Raw genomic sequence first — 22543 nt, 5'->3', positions numbered from 1 at the left:
CTTGCTTAGTGGGTTAAGGATCTGGCATTGCTGTGAGCTGTAGTGTAAGTCGCAGACGTGGCTCAGGCGTTCCTGTGGCGTAGGCTGGTAGCTGTAGCCTGGATTAGATCCCCAGCCTGGGAACCTCCATATGCCTTGGGTTCGGCCCTAAAAAGAAAAAAAAAAAAAGAAGAATGACTCCAGGAGTTCCTGTCATGGTTCAGCATAAACAAACCCAACTAGTATCCATGAAGACGCATGTTCAATCCCTGACCTTGAGCAGTGGGTTAAGGATCAGGCATTGCTGTGAGCTGCGGTGTAGGTTGCAGACATGGCTTGGATTCTGGCGTTGCTGTGGCTGTGGCCATCAGCTGTAGCTCCAATTAGACTCCTAGCCTGGGAAATTCCATATGCTTAGGGTGCGGCCCAAAAAGCCAAAAAAAAAAAAAAAAAAAAAACCAGAAAGAAAAAGAATGACTCCAGGTTTCTTCTCAAGTGGATGGATGGTGGTGCCAATTACTGAGAAGGAGAAGTTCAAGGAAGGAGCAAGTACGGAGAGAGAAGATTAAGAATTTCATTTTGGATGTAGTAAGATTTAGACTCCTGTGAAGCATCCAAATGGAGAGGCAGATGGATACACAGACTGGGGATTCAGAGAAGTGGTCTGAATGAGAGGTGAATTTGGTGTTGGTGCCCACCACCACTAGCTGTACAGCCAGAGGGACACAGTGGAAGGGGATCAACCTGGGCTGGGCATCAGGGGATCTGATTCTAGTTCCCATTTTGTCATCTACCACCTGCTCTGAGTTTCAGTTTCACCATCAGTTACACAGAAGGTTGACCTAGATAACTTTTTTTGGATAAGAATTACCTCTACTCCTCCAAAATAAATACACAAATTTACTTAGTTCTTGGCATCTTTCTTTGGACCCAAAATAAGAACTCCTAGACCAGAAAATCAAAGTTTAGGAGGCCTTCTTTGCATATACTTTAAATATTTTTTGGTCCGCCAGTGCCTCTAGAGACTATGACAAGCACTGAAACAAGAAGAGAGGATTCCAGACCCTAAATCCTTTGCTCTCTACCAAAAAGCATGTGTTACCACGGAGCTAATCAGTGTACCCAGAGGCCCTAACCTACTTTTTTTTTTTTTTTTTTTTTTTGCTTTTTAGGGCTGCACCCATGACATGGAAATTCCCAGGCCAGGGGTCAAATTGGAGCTGCAGCTGCTGGCCTACTCCACAGCCACAGCAATGCAGGATCTGAGCCACAGCTGACGGCAATGCTGGATCCTTAACCCACTGAGCCAGGCCAGGGATCAAACCTGAATCCTCATGGATACTAGTCAGATTCATTTCACTGCACCACAATGGGAACTTCCCTAACCTACTTTTCAAGGTTTATCTTCTTATACCCTTTCTTCTTGGCCTGTGCTCCGTACAAATTAGACTATGCACACTCTCCCCTTTCTCAGAATACCCTCCCTCCATCTCCACACATCTAAACTCTACCCATTCTTCAAGGCATCAAATGCCTTCTCTATTTCCCTCACCCCATCTCGCAAACTAGAAGCAACCTCAGCCTACTCTGAACATGCACAGCACTTTATCTGTATTCCTCTTAAGGAACTTATATTCTGCCTTGTATTATAGTTCTGCATCCCCTACTAAAAAGCCAGAGCAGCACCTGTTATCTTTTCTGAAGTGCCTTCTCACATATCCCTTATCTCATCTGGGTGAAAACTGGATCCCAACTTCATTGTGCTGCTTAGACCTTGGTCTCTTGTGTCGACAACATTCCCACCTGATCCCCTAGCAGCAGCTCCTCCACCTGCCCCCCACTCCAATCCTTTCTGCACACTGACATTGAATTTTTTTTTTCCTTTTGGCTATGCCTATGGCATACAGAAATTTCCAGGCCAGGGACTGAACTTACGCCACAGCAGTGACCAAAGCCACATCAGTGACAGTGCTGGATCCTTAACCTACTGCACCACCAGGAAACTCCGAATAATTTCTTTAAAATCTATGTCACTTCTCTGATTAATATATACATCAGCGGGAGTTCCCACTGTGATGTAGTAGGTTAAGGATCTAGCATTGGCTCTGGGCAACACCAGTTTGATCTCCAGCTGGCACCGGGGGTTAAAGATCCAGCATTGCCACAGCTATGGCATGGTTTACAGCTGCAGCTCAGATTCAACTCCAGCCCAGGAACTTCCATATGCTTCAGGTTTGGCCAAAAATAAATAAATAAATATTATATATACACACACACACATTAATGGCTCACAACTGCCTTCTTTAGGAGTTCTCAACTTCAAGGTTCAAACACACTGGTTGGATCTGGTGTGAAATGTCTGCAGTAATTTCTCACTATTAATGAAGCTCTAATTAAAGATTTACAAACGTAGAACACTTAGAATAGTGTCCAGCACATATTATATGGGTGTTAGGAATTATTAACAGTGAAATTGTAAGCCTTATGAGACAGGTATAGCAGATGCATTTGGTGCTCTATGCATGTCCCCATGGCCCACTTCTAATTTCAGCTGTAGCTGTAGGAAACAGTTCTGTGCAGGCTGACAGCAACCCTCCTCAAGGGCCTTATCGGTCCCCTTGCTCTTTTGCCCCAGAGCTTCCTCTTCTCACAAGCTCACTCAGCCTATGAGCAGAGCCACCTAAAAGTACATGGGCATTTGTAGGCATTAATTTCCATCTGATGAATCACCTGCCACCCTTTCCCACATTGCTACAACTACCATGACAATCCAGGGGAAAGTAGTAGAAATCTTAATTGCAGCTTGATCAGTGTCCCACTCTGGCATATTTTTAAAAAATTATTGGAGTTCCCGTCGTGGCGCAGTGGTTAACGAATCTGACTAGGAACCATGAGGTTGCGGGTTTGGTCCCTGCGCTTGCTCAGTGGGTTAACGATCTGGCGTTGCCGTGAGCTGTGGTGTAGGTTGCAGACTCGGCTCAGATCCTGCGTTGCTGTAGCTCTGGCGTAGGCCAGTGGCTACAGCTCCGATTCGACCCCTAGCCTGGGAACCTCCATATGCCGCGGAAGCGGCCCAAAGAAATAGCAAAAAGACAAAAAATAAAAAATAAATAAAAATAAAAATAAATAAAAAATTATTATATACATATTTTTTGCTTTTTATTTTATTTTTTATGCACATGCAGCATATGGAAGTTCCTAGGCTAGGTCGAATCAGAGCTGCAACTGCTGGCCTACACCATAGCAACAGCAATGCAGAATCTAAGCTGCACCTGCTACCTACACCACAGCTCATGGCAACGCCAGATCCATAATCCGCTGAGGGAAGGCAGGGATCAACCCTCATTCTCATGGATACTATTCGGGTTCATAACTTGCTGAGCCACAATGGAAATTTCCTTTTTTAATCTTTTTTTTTTTTTTAGGGCCACACCCATGACATATAGAATTTCCCAGGCTAGGGGTCCATGCCACAGCCTCAGCAACGCCAGATCCAAGCTGCATCTGTGAACTATACCACAGCCCACAGCAACGCCAGATCCTTAAGCCACTGAGCGAGGCCAGGGATCAAACCTGCGTCCTCATGGATGCTAGTTAGATTCGTTTCCGCTAAGGCACCACGGGAACTCCCCTATTTTAATTTTTAATGGCTGCACTCACAGCATATGGAAGTTCCTCCCAGGGCAGCTGCAGCAACGCCAGATCCTTTATCCCATTGTGCCTGGCCTGGAGGCAAACCCGTACCTCCACAGCGACCTGAGCCGCTGCAGTGGCATTCTCAACCCACTGTGCCACAGTGGGAACTCCTCTCGCGCATTTATCAACACCTTCCTGTGGAATTCCAGGCCATTTGCCTTACCCTTCTGATCCTGCTTTTGACCCATTAGAACATGCTGAGAGGACAACACCTGAGCAACTGCTACTTGAAGAGTCAATGGGCTGGGGTGTAAAAGAAAACAGAGATGGCAGAGTCATAGGTCACACTGCCAAGGAGGGGATGAAGAGGGAATGGAGAAGCCTTAAGACCTGTCCTCTCCTAGGCTCTAAGCGAAGTTAAATCAACCTGCTGGAGAGAATGAATGACTCACGTCTGCACAGTGTAGCAGAATCAGAAGCTGACATTGCGCAGGCGCAGTGAGGAAGCAAAGATTGCCCGCCTGGCTGGCTATGCCGCCTCCTTTAGACAAGGGCCACGGGGAGACGTCAGTACCGTACTCCACTCAAAGAACCTCCTTCCTGTGCTCTCTCTTCCTCATGAAGTCCTCAGACCACTAGGAAAGGTCTCGGAACCCGCTTCTGAGGCCGTCGGGCCGACCCCTCGTTGCCAAACACCCAGGGCCGGGTCGAACCTGGAAAGCTGGTGGTGCCAGCCTCGGGAGAGAGGCCAAGACCGGAAGAGTCGCCAGGTCGCTCGGGAACGGCCCTCCTCGCTCCAGTTCTCACCTCTTTGTCCGCCGCCTTCTCCCCGATACCTAGCAGCGCGTACAGATCCATCTGTAAGAGCTCTTTGGTCACCGCCATGGTTCCAATCCTGACTGGATTAGTACTACAACTCCCAGGAGTCTAAGCGTGTCGGGACCGGGGACAGTTGGATCCCAAGCCAGCTGAATGGCGCTTAGCCCCCTGGGAAATGTCGTGATCTGGGCCAGCCAGGCTTGACTGCCTCTGAGAGAAGTTGGCAGGGGTGAAAGAACTACGACTCCCAGCAGCGTCCGCGCACGCCACTACTGCTCTCCCGCAGGGGTGACTGTCGTAATTCCTTGCTCCGAGGCCTTGGCTCTCGCGCGCAAGTGGGCGTGGGGAAGCAGGGGCGGGGCTGGGCGAAGGTCCTAGGGCTTCTGGACCTGACTCACAAGAAATCAACTCTGCAGACCCTGTTACGCCGGGAACCAGGATGGAGAGTAGGTGCTACGGCTGCGCTGTCAAGTTCACCATCTTCAAAAAGGAGGCGAGTCTTCTCTCCCCGGGGGTCTAGAGGGCCAAGGAGGACGCAGAGAGGAGGGAAATGCATAGGACTTGCATTCTTGGTTTTACGGAAAATTTCCACCTGTCTGATTTTGATGAAGCCACTCAGCTTCAGTTTCCGTTTCTGTAGAATGAAGTTAACACTCCGTTGGGGTTGATGCGAGGGTCCAGTGAGGTCCAGGAGGTGATAGTTCTTTGTAAACTGTGAAGCGAACCCCTGTCATTTTTGGAAAGCTAGGTTTTTCTGTCCACCAAGTGTAGGGTTCAGCTGTTTCCTTCTCTCTAGCCTACCCATCTGAAGCCTGGACTTTAGTTAATGCTCTGTGACTGACCTCTCCATCACACCATGCCCGTTTTTTTTCTCTGCTCTGAAACCTTCACCATCAAGCAGCCTTCCCTGCTTTCTTGAGTTAGATTACCACCTTATCTTCTGCCCCCAGGGCACCATGGCAGAATCTCACTTGTCCTCAGCACTGACCTGTCAAGTTCCTCTGGTAAACTGCAGGCTTTCTCTGCCTCCATTGCGACCAGATAGGATGAATGAATAGCAGGTGGTGAAGTAGATCCGTGTGGCCCTCAGAAACCTGGGTTTTGGAGTCAAAGTGATCAGAATTCAAATTTGAGCTCTGCTGTCATTCATGGGGTGAACTTGCTTTGGACAAGTCATGTAACTTTGCTGATCCCTTCCTATTATCCCAATAGAATAAGAATGGTGATCATCAGGATTAAGTAAGATAGTGTGTGTAAATTGTCAGAATTAAATTATGTGATGAACGTTGAGTACTGAGCTTAGAGCCTGGCACACAATAGGTGCTTAATAATGGAGGCTTTTGTTACCATCCCATCCTAGTCAAGCCGCCCTCCATCTCTGCTAGAGCAGAGAAGGCATGGACTCTGCACTTTATTGCTCCTTTGCTGAAGAGTCAGTGACCTGAAGCATGGTCTTTTGCCTGTTTGTCTTCTGCACCCCAATGTCAGGGAATTAGAGGAGAAAGCATGAGAATTTTGCATGAAGCTTTACCTGATTTGAATGGAAGACTGGAGACTGAGGAATTGCTTTACCCTCCACCCCTGTCTCTCCCCAGGCCTTAGGGGCCCCACTCCTCTCCTCTCAGCAGCTGGTTACAGTTTCAGTGCCTGTTCTGTGTGTGTGTTCAGAGAGTTCCAGGGAGGAGCCTGCAGGGGGGAGTGAGAGGTGGACCCCCTGCTTCATGTTTCTTGTAGTACGGCTGTAAGAACTGTGGCCGGGCGTTCTGTTCCGGCTGCCTTAGCTTCAGTGCAGTGGTGCCCCGGGCTGGAAACACGCAACAGAAAGTCTGCAAGCAGTGCCATGAGGTCCTGACCAGGTGAGAAACCAACACAGGTGAGGGTTCAGCCAAGCATGGAAGCAGGCAGCTGGCAAGGCCTTGCAGCCTCATGCTCCGTGTCTAGAGGTCAGCCCAGGAAGTGTTTGGGGTGGGGGGCACTGATAGGCAGATGGCAGGTGGCTTCTGACACCAGATTTCTTCTCTATAGAGGATCTTCTCCTGCCAATGCCTCCAAGTGGTCACCACCTCAGAACTATAAGAAGTAAGTGCTAAAGGGACAGAGACAAATGGGGGTGGGGAAAGGACAAGGGAGCTCTAGGGTAGGACTCTCTTCTCAGCCTCTAGATCAAATGAGCACAGGGTCAGGAAAATATGTATCTCTCAGGCTCCTGACTGCCCTTTTGGGTGCAGAAAGCAGCTCCTCAGTCCTTTCTCCACAAAACGTTCCTAATAGACCTCGCCTTCTCAGCTAGACCCTCCTGCTCATTGGCTGGGTTAGGGTGCAGGGTGCCATGAGCGAGGGCCACAGAAGAATGTCCACTGAAGGCCTCCTTATCTGCCTAGAAATGATTTGAGTGGGAAGCAGTGAGTGGGTGCCTTCCTGCCTCCCTTCTGCATTCTTCAAGAGGCTCTATCTTGGAGTTCCCATTGTGCCTCAGCAGTAATGAACCCAACCAGTATCCATGAGGACTCGGGTTTGATCCCTGGCCTTGCTCAGTGGGTTAAGGATCCAGCGTTGCCGTGAGCTGTGGTATAGGTCACAGTCATGGCTTGGATCCCGTGTGGCTGTGGCTGTGGCTGTGGTCGGCATCTGTAGCTCTGATTTGACCCCTAGCCTGGGGACTTCCATATGCCAAAGGTGCAGCCCTAAAAAGAAAAAAAGAAAAAAAAAAAAAAGAGCCTTTATCTCATATCCTGCCAGGCGTGTGGCAGCCTTGGAAGCCAAGCAGAAGCCCAGCACTCCCCAGAGCCATGGACTGACCCAGCAAGACCAAGTCATTGCTGAGCGCCTAGCACGGCTCCGCCGGGAGAACAAGCCCAGTGAGTAGGGGACAGACATCATCCGGGGCTCCTGGGACTCGTATTCCTCTGGATCTTACAAGGCTCCCCTATGCTAATTGCAGAGTCAGTGCCCTCTCAGGCAGAGATAGAAGCGAGGCTAGCTGCACTGAGGGATGAACCCCAGGGTTCCATCCCTGCCACCCGGGAGATGGAAGCACGGCTTGCTGCACTGCAGGATAGAGTTCCATCTTCTCAGACCCCTCAGTGGGTGAGTGCTGTGGCTTTGGAGGATAGAGATCCTGCAACAGGACCCAGCAGAAGCCCTGATGCAAGTATATTATATATTTTGCAGGAGTACCTTGTGCTCCTCAGGCCTGCTGCCAGGCCAGGGAACCAGGGATGAGCAGCAGGATTGCACAGAGCACAATCCTGTCTTGCTGGGGACTGCCAGACCTACTTGATTACATGGCCTCTGGATTAGTCCCCTTACCCTGAGCTTTGCGAATTACTCAGCATCCACCCCTGACCCAAACTGCTTTGAACTTTATGGTGTGGCTTTTCCCCTACCCTGCTCCCCACTAAGTCTCCCTCTTCTGAGCAGACACATCAGCCACCAGACACTAGGACCCAGGCCCAGCAGGCACAGGATCTGCTGACACAGTTAGCAGCGGAGGTGGCTATTGATGAGCACCGGGAACGAGGAAGCCCAGGTATTTTCTCCACCCGGCTCCCCCAGGGACCTGCCCCTCACTCTCCTCAGGTTGGGGGAGGCTCTGCTGCCCACCCTCTGGGAGATGAATATAAATCAGAGCATAGGAGATCCTGTTGTGGCTCAGCAGGTTAAGAACCTGACTAGTATCCGTGAGGGTAGCAAAGGTGGGACTTGAACTCAAAGCTGTCTGCTTTCAAACCTCTTGCTCTGAAACTCTGAGCTAAAGGGGACCATGTCAGAACCACACCCACTCATAAAATTCTTACCATCTAGTGACATACAAGGCCTCAGCTTCCTTCATGTCATTTCTGATTCCAACCAGTAAGGGAGAGAGACTGGCTGGACCTTGGCCTCCCCAATCCTGCTCCTTTCAGGCAGTGATTCTCATTACCATGGGGCAACCCACCCTAAGGGCAGGATGTTAAAATATCATGTGGGTGAAAATAGGTGTAATTTTTTTTTACTGTCTAAGATGACTGGTTTTTTACATTTGGGAAAATGGAGGAAATACTCATGTGCAATATAGACCACAGGAGCTACTGCTAAACAAAAAGCTGATGACCTATGGGCTCAGTGGTTTTGATGGGAGATCTTGAAATGTCTGCCCACCTGCTTCACTCTTTCCAGCTGCCTCTACCCAGAATGACCTCAACCAGGGGGGCCCAAGGGCCCAGAGTGCCAGTTCTGAGGGGCAAGCCACCGGGTCCCTGGAGGAGGAGAAGAGCAGGCTTCTGGCTGAGGCAGCAGTCGAACTTCGGGAGGAGAACACAAGGCAGGAGCGGATCTTGGCCCTTGCCAAGCGCCTGGCTGTGCTTCGAGGAGAGGACCCAGATAAAGGTAGAGGCTGGGGAGTGGCTCACTCTTGTCCAGTGGGCAGGCCCTCAACTCCCACCCCCAGGCCAAGCTCTGCCCAGTGGCTGCTGTACTCCCTGCCAGACTGGGTCAGGGGCTGGGGGGCCCTGTGCTCAGGAGTCTGTCGAGCTTTGTCCAGAGCCATGAAGAAGGTGCTGAGGCGATGCAGTGGATGAGGAACAAGTGGCAGCTATCAGGGGGCAGGGGACCCTGGGTCCCTTCAGGTGCAGATCCCCAGCCTGGCAGTGTGGCACAGGGTCTGACCAGAGTGACTGCAGAGGCTACTCAGCTCTGGAACAGATGCCACTGGAAACCAGATTACTGGGGGCAGGAGCACAGCCACTCAGGTGAGCTCTCAGCCTCATTCCTCCTCCCCTGCTCCCGTCTCACCCTCTTCAAGTGACCCTCCAGGACTATCACCTTCCGGACAGTGATGATGAAGAGGATGAGGAGACAGCCATCCAGAGAGTCCTGCGGCAGGTTGGCCCCACCTTATCCCCCTGACCACCCTCGTCCTGTTCCTGCCCCACTGCTCCAGCACCCACCTGGCCCCATTCACCCCGCCTCTTCTCTGGGGTTCAATGGGCAGTCACTCTGCAGTGCCTGTTCTAGCTGGGACTGCTCTGCCCCTCTGACCCAGCCCCGCCCCCCCTAGCCCCTTGAGGTGGAGTGTCAGCAGCCATAGGCAGCAGATGAAGGAAGGTGGGCTGAGAGCTAAGCCACAGAACACAAAAATACTGGGTGTTGGGGGCATGCCTGAGCAGGGAGCTGTACCTCTTCACTCTGTCCACAGCTCACTGAAGAAGCTGCCCTGGATGAGGCAAGTGGCTTTAACATCCCTGCAGAGCCAAATCTCCAACCCCAAGCCCAATCCAGCAGGGTAGAGCCTAAGGTGAGAAAAGCTCCAGACACAAACCCCCCCAGGCCACCATCACAGCTTCCCCTCCCCGGACCCCATCAGGTACCTTACATCCTCCATTCCTCTCTGGTCCCAAAGGCCCAGGCCATGGCCCCCAGGCCTGAGGCTGAGGAAGAGGAGCTCCCCTGGTGCTGTATCTGTAATGAGGATGCCACGCTGCGCTGTGCTGGCTGTGATGGAGACCTCTATTGTGTTCGCTGCTTCCGGTAGGTACAGGTGGAATTCCTGTGGGGCCAGGAATGTTCCAAGGCCTCCTTTGACCCCTGACCTGTATCTCTGCTCCACAGGGAAGGCCACGATGCTTTTGAACTTAAAGAGCACCAGACATCTGCCTACCACCCCTTGCACAAAGGGCGAGAGCACTGAGGGAACCCTGGTCCTCCCGGGAAGGCCATCCTACAGGCAGTCACACAGGCCGGGGCACCCACCAGCGCATCTGATGGGAGAGCACATCAGGCTAGACTGCTTACCGGGAGTTCCCTGGTGGCTCAGCAGGTGAAGGATCCAGTGTTTTCACTGCTGTGGCTTGGGTCACTACTGTGCTGTGGGTTTGATCCCTGGTCCTGGAACTTCCGCATGCCAAGAATGCAGCCAAAAAAAAAAAAAAAAAAAAAAAAAAAAGAGCTAGACTGCTTGTGAATGTGTCCTTTCCTGAGCCTCTGTGTCCCTTGAAAGAGGAAGGACTCTCCATTTAACAGTGACTAGAGAAGCCAGAGGAAAGCAAGAAGTTGGGAGCTTTCCCGCATTGACATCTGGACTGGGAGTGAGAGGCATGCTGGGAGGAGACCAAGCTGAATCTAAGGAGGAGCCCTAAAACTTGCTCAAGGGCCCAGGGCTCTCTGCTGGCACTTAGGGGATCTAATAAAGTATGTTGATTCCTTGGACCCGGTGTCTTTTATCTGTAGAACTGAACCATACAGGCCCTGAGCCTGGGCCCGAGGAGAGATGGCAAGAATAGTAGGCTACAAGTCCAGTCCTGTGAAGTGAGGGAAAAGGTTAAGCCATCCTGCAAGCTTCCTGAGGCAAGAAGAGTCCCACCCATCCTGGTGGCCTCACAGGCAGTAGGCATCAAAATTCATCAATTGAACTGAACTGCATCCTGCTCGAGGCAGCCCAGCTTAGCCCCCGGGGCACCACCATCTTGGGTTTCTCAGCTTCTCTAGTACTCCAACACTGCATGCAGTAACAGTGGATGCATCCGCTGCCTCCTGCCTTACTCCCAAGAACACCACCTCCCAGGGGTCCTGTCCCACCCTCCCGGCCATGCAAACCCAGAGTGTTTTTCCACCAATGATTCTCAGGCCCTCTGCTTAGCCCCCCCGACCCCTGCTTTTTCTCTTGCTGCCTCTGGCTTGGAGCTGGCTCAAGAAAGAGTCCTCAGGAGAGTTCCCTTAGTGGTAATGAACCCCACTAAGGTCTACAAGGGTGCGGGTTGGATCCCTGGCCTCACTCAGTGGGTTAAGGACATACTGTTACTGTGAGCTATAGTGTAGGTTGCAGACTCGGCTCAGATCTGGCGTTGCTATGGCTGTGGTGTAGGCCAGCAGCTGTAGCTCTGCTTTGATGACCCCTAGCCTGGGAACGTCCATGTGCTATGGGTGTGGTCCTAAAAAGCAAAAAAAAAAAAAAAAAAAAAAGAAAAAGAAAAAGAAAAAAAAAGAAATAGTTCTCAGCCTGAGGCCTCCTGAATCATTTAGTCCCGGAGGATGGTTTAGCTTTCCCTGATGCCCCCAGACCAAGCTAGGTTTTTCCTGTTACCTCCCCTGTGGGTCTCTGCCACTTGAGCTCCCTATTGGTGATGCCAGGATATTGTGTGTCCTAGCCAGATGCCCTCTGCTTGGCCTCTGGGCCTTGCTTGCTTGAGATTTCTCTGAAGCAGAATTCTGACCCTTTGAATTCTTGAGGCCTGTGTGTATGAATGGATGGATGGATGGGCGGATGAGGTGTGTACATAGAGCCTAGAGACTCAGGATGGCCTTCAGACTTGACACTTTACCCTCTCCCTCCCTGGTCCCTCAGATACTCCACACTCCATTCAGCTGGGTCTCCCAAAGGTTTTATCCGTTTGGCTACCAAGGAAAGCACTGGTCAACAGCCATGACTGGCTCCCAGAAGGCGCAGCTGACCACACACACACAGGGGTGTCCAAATGTCCCTCCTTGTTCTCCATGTTCCTTGTCTGTAGTCCAAGGAGCTGTTTCCCTCTCAGCCCAGGATCCAGAGGTTCCTGGCAGACCTGGCAGTGCTGAGGCTCCTGAAGATAGTCTCACAAGGCTTATTTCTGAGGCCGACTAAGTCTCCGGAGTTTCTTGAGCTGACCGAGCAGCTCAGAGATAAAAGTCTACAAAAGAAACGGGGATGAGATCAGGCATGGGGCCACACCCTCCCCCCACGCTGTCCTTTCTCATCTCCACCTGACCCCAGTGCCTCAGAGCCAGGGAAGGGGAGAAGGACCCAGCGCCAAATTTCCTCTTCATTAGCTGCCACCCCTCTGGTCCTCCTCTTTCCCCCAGACCATCCCTTACCTCTGTGGGGCGGGGGCAGTTTTGGAGAACAGCCTGGTGGAAGAAAGCAGAAAGTGTGTTCCCAAGCCACAGCCTCTCATAAGTCTCCCAGGCAATCTCCCCTCTGAATTAGTTCTTATTGTGGGTAGGTTCTTGAGTTCCCTTGGTCCAGGCCCAGCTTCCATCCCTCAACCCCTGGGCTGCCCACCCCCACCATTCTACCTCCAACTGAGTCTTCTGCTCCTCTGTGGATAGTTCCATGAGAGCCTCCAGGTCAATCTCCAGCTCAGGAGTTGGTTGATCCTGCTGGGTAATCAAACAGGGTTCAGGGGAGCCAGGCCAGCTGGTGCTGGAGTGAAAGTTACTGTCAGGGGTTCACCCATCTCCCACTCTATTTTCCTACCTTCAGTTCCTCTCTTTATCTTACTCAAAACACCTATTCATCCTTCCATTCAACAATTACTGAATACCTGCTATGTTCTACCTGAAACAGTCTAGAATTTTAAAAAAGAGTGTCTGTTTGGAGTTTCCACTTCAGTGCAATGGGATCAGTGACATCTCTCGAGCACTGAGCACAGTTTCAATCCTGGGCCCAGCACAGTGGATTAAGGATCCAGTGTTGCTGCAGCAGTGGTGTAGGTCCCAACTACAGCTCAAATCTGATCCCTGGCCCAGGAATTTCCATATGCCAAGGGGTGGCCAAAAAAAAAAAAAAAGAAAAGAAAAGAAAAAGTATCTGTTAATGTTAAGAGTTACTGGAGTTCCGTGGTGGCTCAGGAGGTTAAGGATCTGGGGTTGTCACTGCAGTGGCTTGGGTCACAGCTGTGGTACAGGTTTGATCCCTGGCCCAGGAACTTCTGCATGCTGTGAGCATGGCCAAAAATATTAGTTCAAAAAATTTTAAAGAATTATATGTAATTATATATATTGTTAGTGGGGATGTAAAATGGTGCAGCTGCTTTGGAAAACAATTTGGCAGTTGCTTAAGTTATTAAATATAGAGTATCATCTGACCCAAAAATTCCACTCCTAGGTCTATTCCCAGGAGAAGCGAAAACATATGTCCATGTAAAAATTTGCTTATGAATGTTCATATTTGCATTATTCATATTCAAATGTCCATCAACTGATGAATGGATAAATATGATAGAGCCATACAATATATTTCAGCAATAAAAAGGAACAAAGTACTGAGTCATGCTACAACATGGATGAACCCTGAAAACGTTAGTGAAAGAAGCCAGTTACAAAAGGCCACATGGTATATGATTCAATTTGTATGAAATGTCCAGAATATGGAGTTCCCGTCGTGGCGCAGTGGTTAACGAATCCGACTAGGAACCATGAGGTTGCGGGTTCGGTCCCTGCCCTTGCTCAGTGGGTTAACGATCCGGCGTTGCCGAGAGCTGTGGTGTAGGTTGCAGACGCGGCTCGGATCCTGCGTTGCTGTGGCTCTGGCGTAGGCCGGTGGCTACAGCTCCGATTAGACCCCTAGCCTGGGAACCTCCATATACCGCGGGAGCGGCCCAAGAAATAGCAACAACAACAACAACAACAACAACAAAAAAAAAAAGACAAAAAGACAAAAAAAAAAAAAAAAAAAAAAAGAAATGTCCAGAATAGGTAAATCTATAGAGACACAAAGTAGATTACTGGTTGCCTAAGGCTGGGAGTGGTAATGGTAGGGAATAGGGTGTGGCTTCTAATGAGTACAGGGCTTCTTTTATGGGTGATAAAATATTCCAAAATTAGACTGTGCTGAAGGTTGTACAACACTGTGAAGAGACTTAAAACCACTGAAGTGTACACTTTAAGTGGGAATTGTATGGTATATGAATTATATCTCAATAAAGCTGTCTTTAAAAATATATACATTGAAAAGTTCTCTTCATGGCATAGGCCAGCGGCTACAGTTCCGAATGTGAATGGACCCCTAGCCTGGGAACCTCCATATGCGGGGTGGTGGGGGGGCTAAAAAATGACAAAAAGACCAAAAAAAAAAAAAAACTGAACAACCCAGTTTAAAAATGAGCAAAAGAACTGAATATCTGCCTCATCAAATAGCAAGATTTGCAAGATGGCAAATAGCATATGAAAAGATACTCAACATTATATGTCATGAGGGTATTGCAAATTTAAACAACATTAAGAAACCATTACATATCTACTAAAATGGCCAAAACAAACAACTTAAAACACTGACAGCACTAAATGCTGATGAGGCTGTTGAGCAATAGGAACTCTCATTTATTGCTGGTAGGGATGCAAAACAGTATAACCACTTTGGAAGACAGTTTGGTAGTTTCTTACAAAACGAAACATAATATTACCATACAAAACAGCAATTGTGGAGTTCTTGTAGGGATTTCCTGTTACGGCTCAGCGGGAACAAATTTGACTGGCATCCATGAGGATGCGTTCGATCCCTGGCCTCACTCAGTGGGTTAAGGATCTGGCGTTGTTGTGAGCTGTGGTGTAGGTCGAAGATGCGGCTCGGATCTGGCGTTGCTGTAGCTATGGCCCAGGCCAGCGGCTACAGCTCCAATTTGACCCCTAGCCTGGGAAGCTCCATATGCCACAGGTACAGCCCTAAAAAGACAAAAAAAAAAAAAAAAATAGCACTTGTGCTCCTTGATTTTATCCAAATGAGTTGAAAACATGTCTATACAAAAACCTGCACATGAATGTTTGAATGTTTTGTTTTTTGTCTTTTTGCCATTTCTTGGGCCGCTCCTGTGGCATATGGAGGTTCCCAGGCTAGGGGTTTAATCGGAGCTGTGGCCGCCAGCCTACGCCAGAGCCACAGCAACGCGGGATCCGAGCCGCGTCTGCAACCTACACCACAGCTCACGGCAACGCCGGATCGTTAACCCACTGAGCAAGGGCAGGGACCGAACCCGCAACCTCATGGTTCCTAGTCGGATTCGTTAACCACTGCGCCACGACGGGAACTCCACATGAATGTTTATAATAGATTTATTCATAATTTCCGAAATTTTGATGCAACCAATAGGTCCTTCAGTAGGTAAATGAGTAAATGGTGGTACATCCAGACAATGGAGTATTATTCAGTGCTAAAACAAAATGGGTTATCAAGCAATAAAAAGACATGGAGGAAGCTTAAATGCCTATCACTAAGTGAAAGAAGCCACTCTTAGGAGTTCTCATCATGTTCAGAGGAAATGAATCCAACTAGGAAGCATGAGATTGCGGGTTCAATCCCTGGCCTCTCAGTGGGTCAAGGATCTGGTGTTGCCAGGAGCTGTGGTGTAGGTTGTAGTCATGCCTCAGATCTTGTGTTGTTGTGGCTGTGGTGCAGGCCAGCAGCTACAGGTCTGATTAGACCCCTAGCCTGGGAACCCCCATATGTCACAGGTGCTGCCCTAAAAAAACAAAAACAAAAAAAAGACGATCACTGTACAACTACAAATGTAATAAATTCATTGAGTAACAAAAAAAATAAAAATAAAAATAAACAAAAAAAAAAAGAAAGAAGCCAATCTTGAAAAGTCTACATAGGAGTTCCCTTGTGGCTCAGTGGGTTAAGGGTCCAGCACTGTCGCTACTGTGACTCTGGTTATAGCTGTGGCACAGATTAGATCCCTGGCCCCAGAACTTCTGCATGCTGTGAGTGTGGTGCAAAAAAAAAAAGAAAGAAAATCTATAAAAGTCTATATACTGTATAACTCATAACCATATGACATCCTAGAAAAAGCAAAACTACAGAAACAATAAAAACATTAGGAGTTGCCAGGAGTTAGGGTGGAAGGAAGGATGAATAGGTAGAGTACAGAGAATTTTTAGAGCAGTTAAACTACTCTATATGACACTATATGGCAGACTATGTCATTATATCCAAACAACATCATACATTTGTCAAAACCCATAAAATATATAATACCAAGAGTAAATTCTAGTATAAACTATGAACTTTGGGTGATTACAATGTGTCAATATAAATTCATCAACTGCAACAACTATACTGCTCCAGTGGGGGATGTTGACAGTGGGACAGGCTATGCCTCTCCACACTTTTTGCTTAATTTTGCTGTGAATCTAAAGCTGCTCCTTAAAAAATAGTCTTCAAAAAAAAAAAAAAAAGACATTCACAGCAAAGGAAATGATAAAAAAAATGAAAAGGCAACCTACTGAATAGGATAAAGTACTTGTAAATTATATATATGAGAGGGGTTAATATTCAAAATATATAAAGAACTCATACAATAGAAAAAAATCTGATTTAAAAAATGGGCAGAGGATCTGAATAGACATTTTTACAAAGAAGACATAAAGATGGCCAATAAGTACATGAAAAGATGTTCAAAACGGCTAATCATCACAGAAATGAAAATCAAAACCACAGTGAGGAGTTCCCATTGTGGCTCAGCGGGTTAAGAACCTCACTAGTATCCATGAGGATGGGGGTTTGAACACTGGCTTCACTCAGTAGGTTAAGGATCTGGTGTTGCCACAGCTGCAGAGTAGGTTGCAGATGTGGCTCGGACCTGGCGTTGCTGTGGCTGTGGCTTAGGCTTAGGCTGGCAGCTGCAGCTCTGATTCCACCCCTAGCCTGGGAATGTCACATGCTGCAGGTGAGGCCATAAAAAGAAAAGAGAAAAACAAAATGAAACCAAAAAAACCACAGTGAGATGTCACCTCACACCTGTTAGAATCACTAACATCAAAAGATGAGAAAAACAAGTGTGGGCAAGGATGTGAAGAAAAGGGAAACTTTGTGCACTATTGGTAGGAATGTAAACTGGTACAGGCACTATGGAAAACAGTATGAGGTCCTTAATTAAAAATAGAACTACCATATAATCCATCAATTCCACCTCTGGATATTTACCCACAGCAAATGAAAACACTAGTTCAAAAATATACATGCACCCCCATTTTCACTGCAACATTATTTGTGACAGCCAAAATATGGAAACCATCTTAAGTGTCCATAAATGGATGAATGGATAAAAAAAGATATAGATAGATGCAAAGGAATAATATTCAGCCCTAAAAAAAAGAAGGAAATCCTGGGAGTTGCCATCGTGGCGCAGTGGAAACAAATCCAATTAGGAACCATAAGGTTGTGGGTTCGATCCCTGGCCTCGCTCAGTGGGTTAAGGATCCAGCGTTGCCATGAGCTGTGGTATAGGTTGCAGACGGGGCTCCTATCTGGAGTTGCTATGGCTGTGGTATAGGCCAGTGGCTACAGCTCCGAAAGACCCCTAGCCTGGGAACCTCCATATGCCATGGGTATAACCCTAAAAAGTCAAAAAAAAAAAAAAAAAAAAAAAAAAAAAAAGAAAATCCTGCCATGTACAATAAATAACATGGATGGACCTTGAGGGCATTATGCTGAATGAAATAAGTCAGACAGAGAAAGACAAATACTGTATGATCATTTATTTATGTAGAATTTTTAAAAATGAACTGATAATACAGAGAACAGATTGGTGGTTGCTAGAGGTAGGAATAGGGTGGAGGTGGGCAAAATGGGTAAAGGGGGTCAAAGGAGACAAACTTACAGTTATAAAATAAATGTCTTGGCATTCCCATTGTGGCTCAGCGGTTAACAAACTGACTAGCATCCATGGCGATGCGGGTTGGATCCCTGGCCTCGCTCAGTGGGTTAAGGATCTGGTGTTGCTGTGAGCTGTGGTGTAGGTCGAAGACATGGCTCAGATCCTCCGATTGGACCCCTAGCCTGGGAATCTCCATATGCCACAAGTGGGGCCCTAAAAATGACTAAATACATAAATAAATAAGTCCTGGGGATCTAATGTATGGCTAAAATTAATAATACTATACTGCATATTCAAAAGTTGCTAAAAGAGGAGTTCCTGTCATGGCTCAGCAGAAGCGAATCTGACTAGTATCCATGAAGACTCAGGTTCAATCCCTGGCCTCGCACGCACAGTGAGTTAAGGAGCTAGTATTGCTGTAAGCTGTGGTGTGGGTGGCAGACATGGCTCGGATCTGTCATTGCTGTAGCTGAAGTGTAGTCCAGTGGCTACAGTTCCGATTCGGTCTGGGACCCTCCATATGCCATAGGTGCAACCCTAAAGACAATAAATAAACAAACAAACAAACAAATAAATAAATAAATAAATGTTGCTAAAAGAGGAGTTCCTGTCATGATTCACCAGTAACAAAACTGAAAGAGGAGTTCCCATTGTGGTTCAGCAGTAACAAACCTGACTAGTATCCATAAGACTTGGGTTCGATCCCTGGCTCTGCTCAGTGGGTCAAGGATCCAGTGTTGCCATGAGCCTTGCCTAGGTCACAGATGTGGTTAGGATCTGGCATTGCTGTGGCTGTGCTGCAGGCCAGCAGTTACATCTCCAATTTTATCCCTAGCCTGGGAACTTCCATATGCCGTGGCCCTAAAAGAGACAGATAGATAGATAAATAAATGTTGCTAAAAGAGTAAATATTCAAAGTCCTCTTCACATGAAAAAAAATTTGTAACTATGTATGATGATAAATTTCCTTTTTCTTTTTCTTCTTGGCTGAGCCTTCGGAAATTTCCAGACCAGGGATGAGCCTGCACTGCAGCAGTGACTAGAGCCATGGCAGTCACAATGCCAAGTTCTTAATCTGCTGTGCCACCTGAGAACTCCATGACAGATGTTGACTATGCCTATTATGGTGATCATTTTGTAATATACGCAAATACTAAATCATTGTATTGTACACCTGAAACAAATGTCAATTATACCTTAATAAAAAAAATTTAGTGAGTTCCCGACGTGGTACAGTGGAAACGAATCCGACCAGGAATCTTGAGGTTACGGGTTCGATCCCTGGCCTTGCTCAGTGGGTTAAGGATCTGGTGTTGCTATGGCTGTGGCGTAGGCCAGCAGCAACAGCTCCAATTAGACCCCTAGCCTGGGAACCTCCATATGCCATGGGTGCGGCCCTAAAAAAAGACAAAAAAAAATTTAAAAAGATGTAAACTCAAGGGCTGAGATTTAATAAACAATACATTTTTACTGTTTTATCCAGGACTTTAAGTGAAAGTGGCCTGGTGGAGAGGAACCTGTCTATAGTACAGACTGATGCTCTTTCCCTGACTCATGCCAAGGGCCACCAGGGCCTTTACATCATCAGTGCAAATGTCAACATAGTAAAAAAGGGGTGGGGGGAGACAACATCTTATATTATTTATAAAAATAATCACGGACCCCCTGAAAGTGTCTTGGTGTTCTCTGGGCTACCAGAACACACTTCGAAAACTGCTGCCTTCTCCATTTTTCTATTTGGTCGTTGAGGTGTTTTAACTGATTTAAGAGGTCTTGGAGTTCCTGTTGTGGCTCAGGGGAAACGAAATCTGACTAGTAATCATGAAGATGCAGGTCCGATCCCTGGCATCACTCAGTGGGTTAAGGATCTGGTGTTGCTGTGGCTGTGGTGTAGGCTGGCGGCTGCAGCTCCAATTTGACCCCTAGCCTGGAAACCTCCATGTGCTGTGGATGTGGCCCTAAAATGACCAAAAAAACAGTTTTTTGTTTTTGTTTTTTTTAATTCTGACTAGCTCTAGCATTCCACGTGTGATGGAAATATTATTCGCATTTGGGGGAAGCACTGGGGAAATAGATGTATTATGTAGTTGAATGTAATGGTCTTTTTCAGTGTGAGTTCTGCCTCCTCCCTCCTTTTTTTTTTTTTTTTTTTTTTTTTTTTTGTCTTTTTGCCTTTTCTAGGGCCGCACTTGCAGCATATGGAGGGTCCCAGGCTAGGGGTTGAATTAAAGCTATAGCCGCCAGCCTATACCACAGCCACAGCCACAGCCACGCAGGATCCGAACTGTGTCTGTAACCTAAACCACAGCTCTTGGCAACCCCAGAACCTTAACCCACTGAGCGAGGCCAAGGATTGAACTTAAGTCCTCACAGATGCTAGTTGGGTTTGTTAACCGCTGAGCCGTGACGGGAACTCCGTCCTCCCTCCATTTTTTTTTTTTTTAAACGCTTAGCAAGTTCTTCTTATACTGACTTGGGTAAATATTTGATATTCACCTTTATATTTTTCTAGAGATTTGATCATTTCACTTTTAAAATGTTGATACGTAAAAGTTGAGTTTATTTCTTATAAAAGCAATCATACTAAGAACTGACAGATTCTTAGTAGCATGTCAAAGTGGGGAGAGCAAAGGCAGGATATTTATGACTACTGGGGTCTGGTTTGAGACTGGCCTTTTGATTAGAATTGGGTAATTTTGTGACATTTAGTATTAGTGGACACTGTGCAAGGCAAGGCATCTTGGAGCATAAATAATTGTTTAAGGCTATATATTGCAGTAGATATAGACTAACTGAGTAATATACTGTTCATTTAAATAAACTTTCAGGAGTTTCCATTGTAGCTCAGAGGAAAAAAATCTGACTAGTATTCACGAGGATACAGGTTCAATCCTTGGCCTCGCTCAGTGGGTTATGGATCTGGCGTTGCTGTCAACTGTGGTGTAGGTTGCAGATGCAGCTCAGATCCTGCATTTCTGTGGCTGTGGTGTAGGCCAGGGTTACAGCTCTGATTCGACGTCTAGGCTGGGAACTTCCATATGCTGAGGTTGCGGCCCTAAAAGACAATAAATAAATAAGTAAATAAAATAAATAAGCTTTTAGAATATTCCCGAAATGAATAATAAAGTTATTTGCAACTTTATCTTCCTGGGCAAGAATGTCTTGTAATAACCATGCTGATGAAGACAGTGGAGAAACAGTCATGTTTATTTAGGCAATAAGCTAGGGGTTGCAGATAAATTCTGTTCTCAAAGATAATGCTGACAACTGCCATTTATTAAGTGGCTATTGCACAAGATATTTTTACTTTTATTATTTATTTATTTTTGTCTTTTTGCCTTTTCTAGGGCCACTTCCCATGGCATATGGAGGTTCCCAGCCTAGGAGTCTAATCAGAGCTGTAGCCAGCAGCCTACACCACAGCCACAGCAACACGGGATCTGAGCCGAGTCTTCGACTTACACCACAGCTCACGGCAATGCTGGATCGTTAACCCACTGAGCAAGGCCAGGGATCGAACCCACAACCTCATGGGTCCTAGTCAAATTCGTTAACCACTGCGCCTCGATGGGAACTCCAAGATATTTTTACTTTTAAATTGGAACTCCTGTTGGGAGTTCCATTGTGGCTCAGTGGTTAACGAATCCGGCTAGGAACCATGAGGTTGTGGGTTCGACCCCCTGGCCTTGCTCAGTGGATTAATGATCCAGCGGTGTCATGAGTTGTGGTGTAGGTTGCAGATGAGGCTCGGATCCCTCATTGCTGTGGCTGTGGCGTAGGCCGGCGGCTATAGCTCCGATTAGACCCCTAGCCTGGGAACCTCCATATGTCTCGGGAGCGGCCCTAGAAAAGGCAAAAAGACAAAAAATAAAATGGGGGGGGGAGCCTGTGTTTTCTCCTGCCTTGTTTTTCACCTTATTCCAGCCCTTAATTGAGCAAGTGTCTGCCCTGTATTAACTGTCTTTAGATCCTTGCATTTCAAATTGGGGTCCTGGGACTATCAGCATCATCAGCGTCCCCTGAGAGCTTATTTGAAACACAGAATCCAGGCCCCACCTCACACCTACTGAATCTGAATCTTCATTTTAACAAGATTTCCAGGTAAATGATATGCACATTAAAGTTGGTTAAAGTTTTTCATCAGCTTTGGCAGAATGAGATTTAAAATAAAAATTAGTTTCAGGTTTAGAAAGATATCTTCTTTTGATACCTAAGCTTTTGGACTGATGTTTGTTACCCTTTCATAGGTATTATCTGATTTAATACCTATAATAACCCATGAAGTAGGCTTTAAATTTTTTTTTATTGATTTACAATATGCTAAGTTCCGCTAAATAGCAAAGTGACGTGTGTGTGTGTGTGTGTGTGTGTGTGTGTGTGTGTGTGTGAGTATATTGGCCAGTACATATATATAGGCCATGCCCACAGCTTGTGGAAGTTCTTGGTCCGGGGATTGATTCTTGGTCATGGCAGCAACCTGAGCCACAGCAGTGGCAATGCCAGATCCTTAACCAGCTACACCACGGGAGAACGCCTTCATATTTTCCATCGTGGTTTATCACAGAATATTGACTATAGTTCCCTATGAATTTCAGCTTTTCTATTTGATTATTTAATCCTTTGGAATTTATTTATTCAGCAATTGCATGTCCAGTGGCTACTATTAATCGGCACTGTGAACTTGGGAATCTCAGTGAACAAAACAAAGATCCTGCCTTCAAAGAACCTAAATGTTTGGGGCAGTTGAGGAGACATAATAAAAACATATGCACTAAGTAATT

The 22543-nt window shown here is 47.1% G+C and overlaps 3 protein-coding genes across 10 annotated transcripts in view; 1 reads left to right on the top strand and 2 right to left on the bottom strand.

Annotated features, from left to right (window-relative positions):
• DNAJC17 (DnaJ heat shock protein family (Hsp40) member C17) overlaps positions 1-4613 on the bottom strand; it is a 42509-nt gene extending 37896 nt beyond the window's left edge. The window contains exon 1 of the mRNA XM_001929383.4: positions 4423-4613. Coding sequence (XP_001929418.1) covers positions 4423-4500 — 78 coding nt within the window. The 5' untranslated portion in view covers positions 4501-4613. The remainder of the gene's footprint in view (positions 1-4422) is intronic.
• Positions 3395-10620, top strand: ZFYVE19 (zinc finger FYVE-type containing 19). 2 transcript variants are annotated; one of them, XM_001929402.5, is made up of 12 exons: positions 3395-4475; positions 4851-4927; positions 6169-6290; positions 6460-6513; positions 7174-7292; positions 7376-7521; positions 7855-7963; positions 8593-8802; positions 9218-9297; positions 9611-9709; positions 9815-9942; positions 10024-10620. In XM_001929402.5, the coding sequence occupies exons 2-12, from the start codon at positions 4874-4876 to the stop codon at positions 10100-10102; spliced, it is 1200 nt and encodes a 399-aa protein (XP_001929437.1). In that variant the 5' UTR covers positions 3395-4475; positions 4851-4873; the 3' UTR covers positions 10103-10620. The 2 variants fall into 2 exon arrangements, with proteins under 2 accessions (XP_001929437.1, XP_005659802.1); XM_005659745.2 differs by lacking the exon at positions 3395-4475 and adding an exon at positions 4634-4722.
• Positions 11777-22543, bottom strand: part of PPP1R14D (protein phosphatase 1 regulatory inhibitor subunit 14D) — a 36165-nt gene continuing 25398 nt past the window's right edge. For 3 of the 7 annotated variants that reach the window (XM_021062777.1, XM_021062855.1, NM_001243710.1), the window contains 3 exons: positions 12463-12546; positions 12262-12294; positions 11777-12077 (listed from right to left, as the gene is read on the bottom strand). In XM_021062777.1, coding sequence (XP_020918436.1) covers positions 12012-12077; positions 12262-12294; positions 12463-12546 — 183 coding nt within the window. In that variant the 3' untranslated portion in view covers positions 11777-12011. The remainder of the gene's footprint in view (positions 12078-12261; positions 12295-12462; positions 12547-22543) is intronic. The other 4 variants (XM_005659736.3, XM_021062908.1, XM_021063003.1 and 1 more) reach the window with 3 other exon arrangements.

The sequence above is a fragment of the Sus scrofa genome, chromosome 1 (assembly GCF_000003025.6).
Source record: "Sus scrofa isolate TJ Tabasco breed Duroc chromosome 1, Sscrofa11.1, whole genome shotgun sequence".
Taxonomy (NCBI): domain Eukaryota; kingdom Metazoa; phylum Chordata; class Mammalia; order Artiodactyla; family Suidae; genus Sus; species Sus scrofa.
Note: the sequence above shows the minus strand (reverse complement) of the source record. Positions and strands in the feature narration are given on the sequence as shown.

What these genes read in the sequence shown, in the direction of transcription:
- ZFYVE19 (XM_001929402.5), top strand. Translation starts at nt 4,874, where the DNA reads ATGGAGAGTAGGTGCTACGGCTGCGCTGTCAAGTTCACCATCTTCAAA. An exon ending in CCACCTCAGAACTATAAGAA is followed by an intron (nt 6,514 to 7,173) that starts GTAAGTGCTAAA and finishes ATATCCTGCCAG; the next exon opens with GCGTGTGGCAGCCTTGGAAG. An exon ending in CCGCCGGGAGAACAAGCCCA is followed by an intron (nt 7,293 to 7,375) that starts GTGAGTAGGGGA and finishes TGCTAATTGCAG; the next exon opens with AGTCAGTGCCCTCTCAGGCA.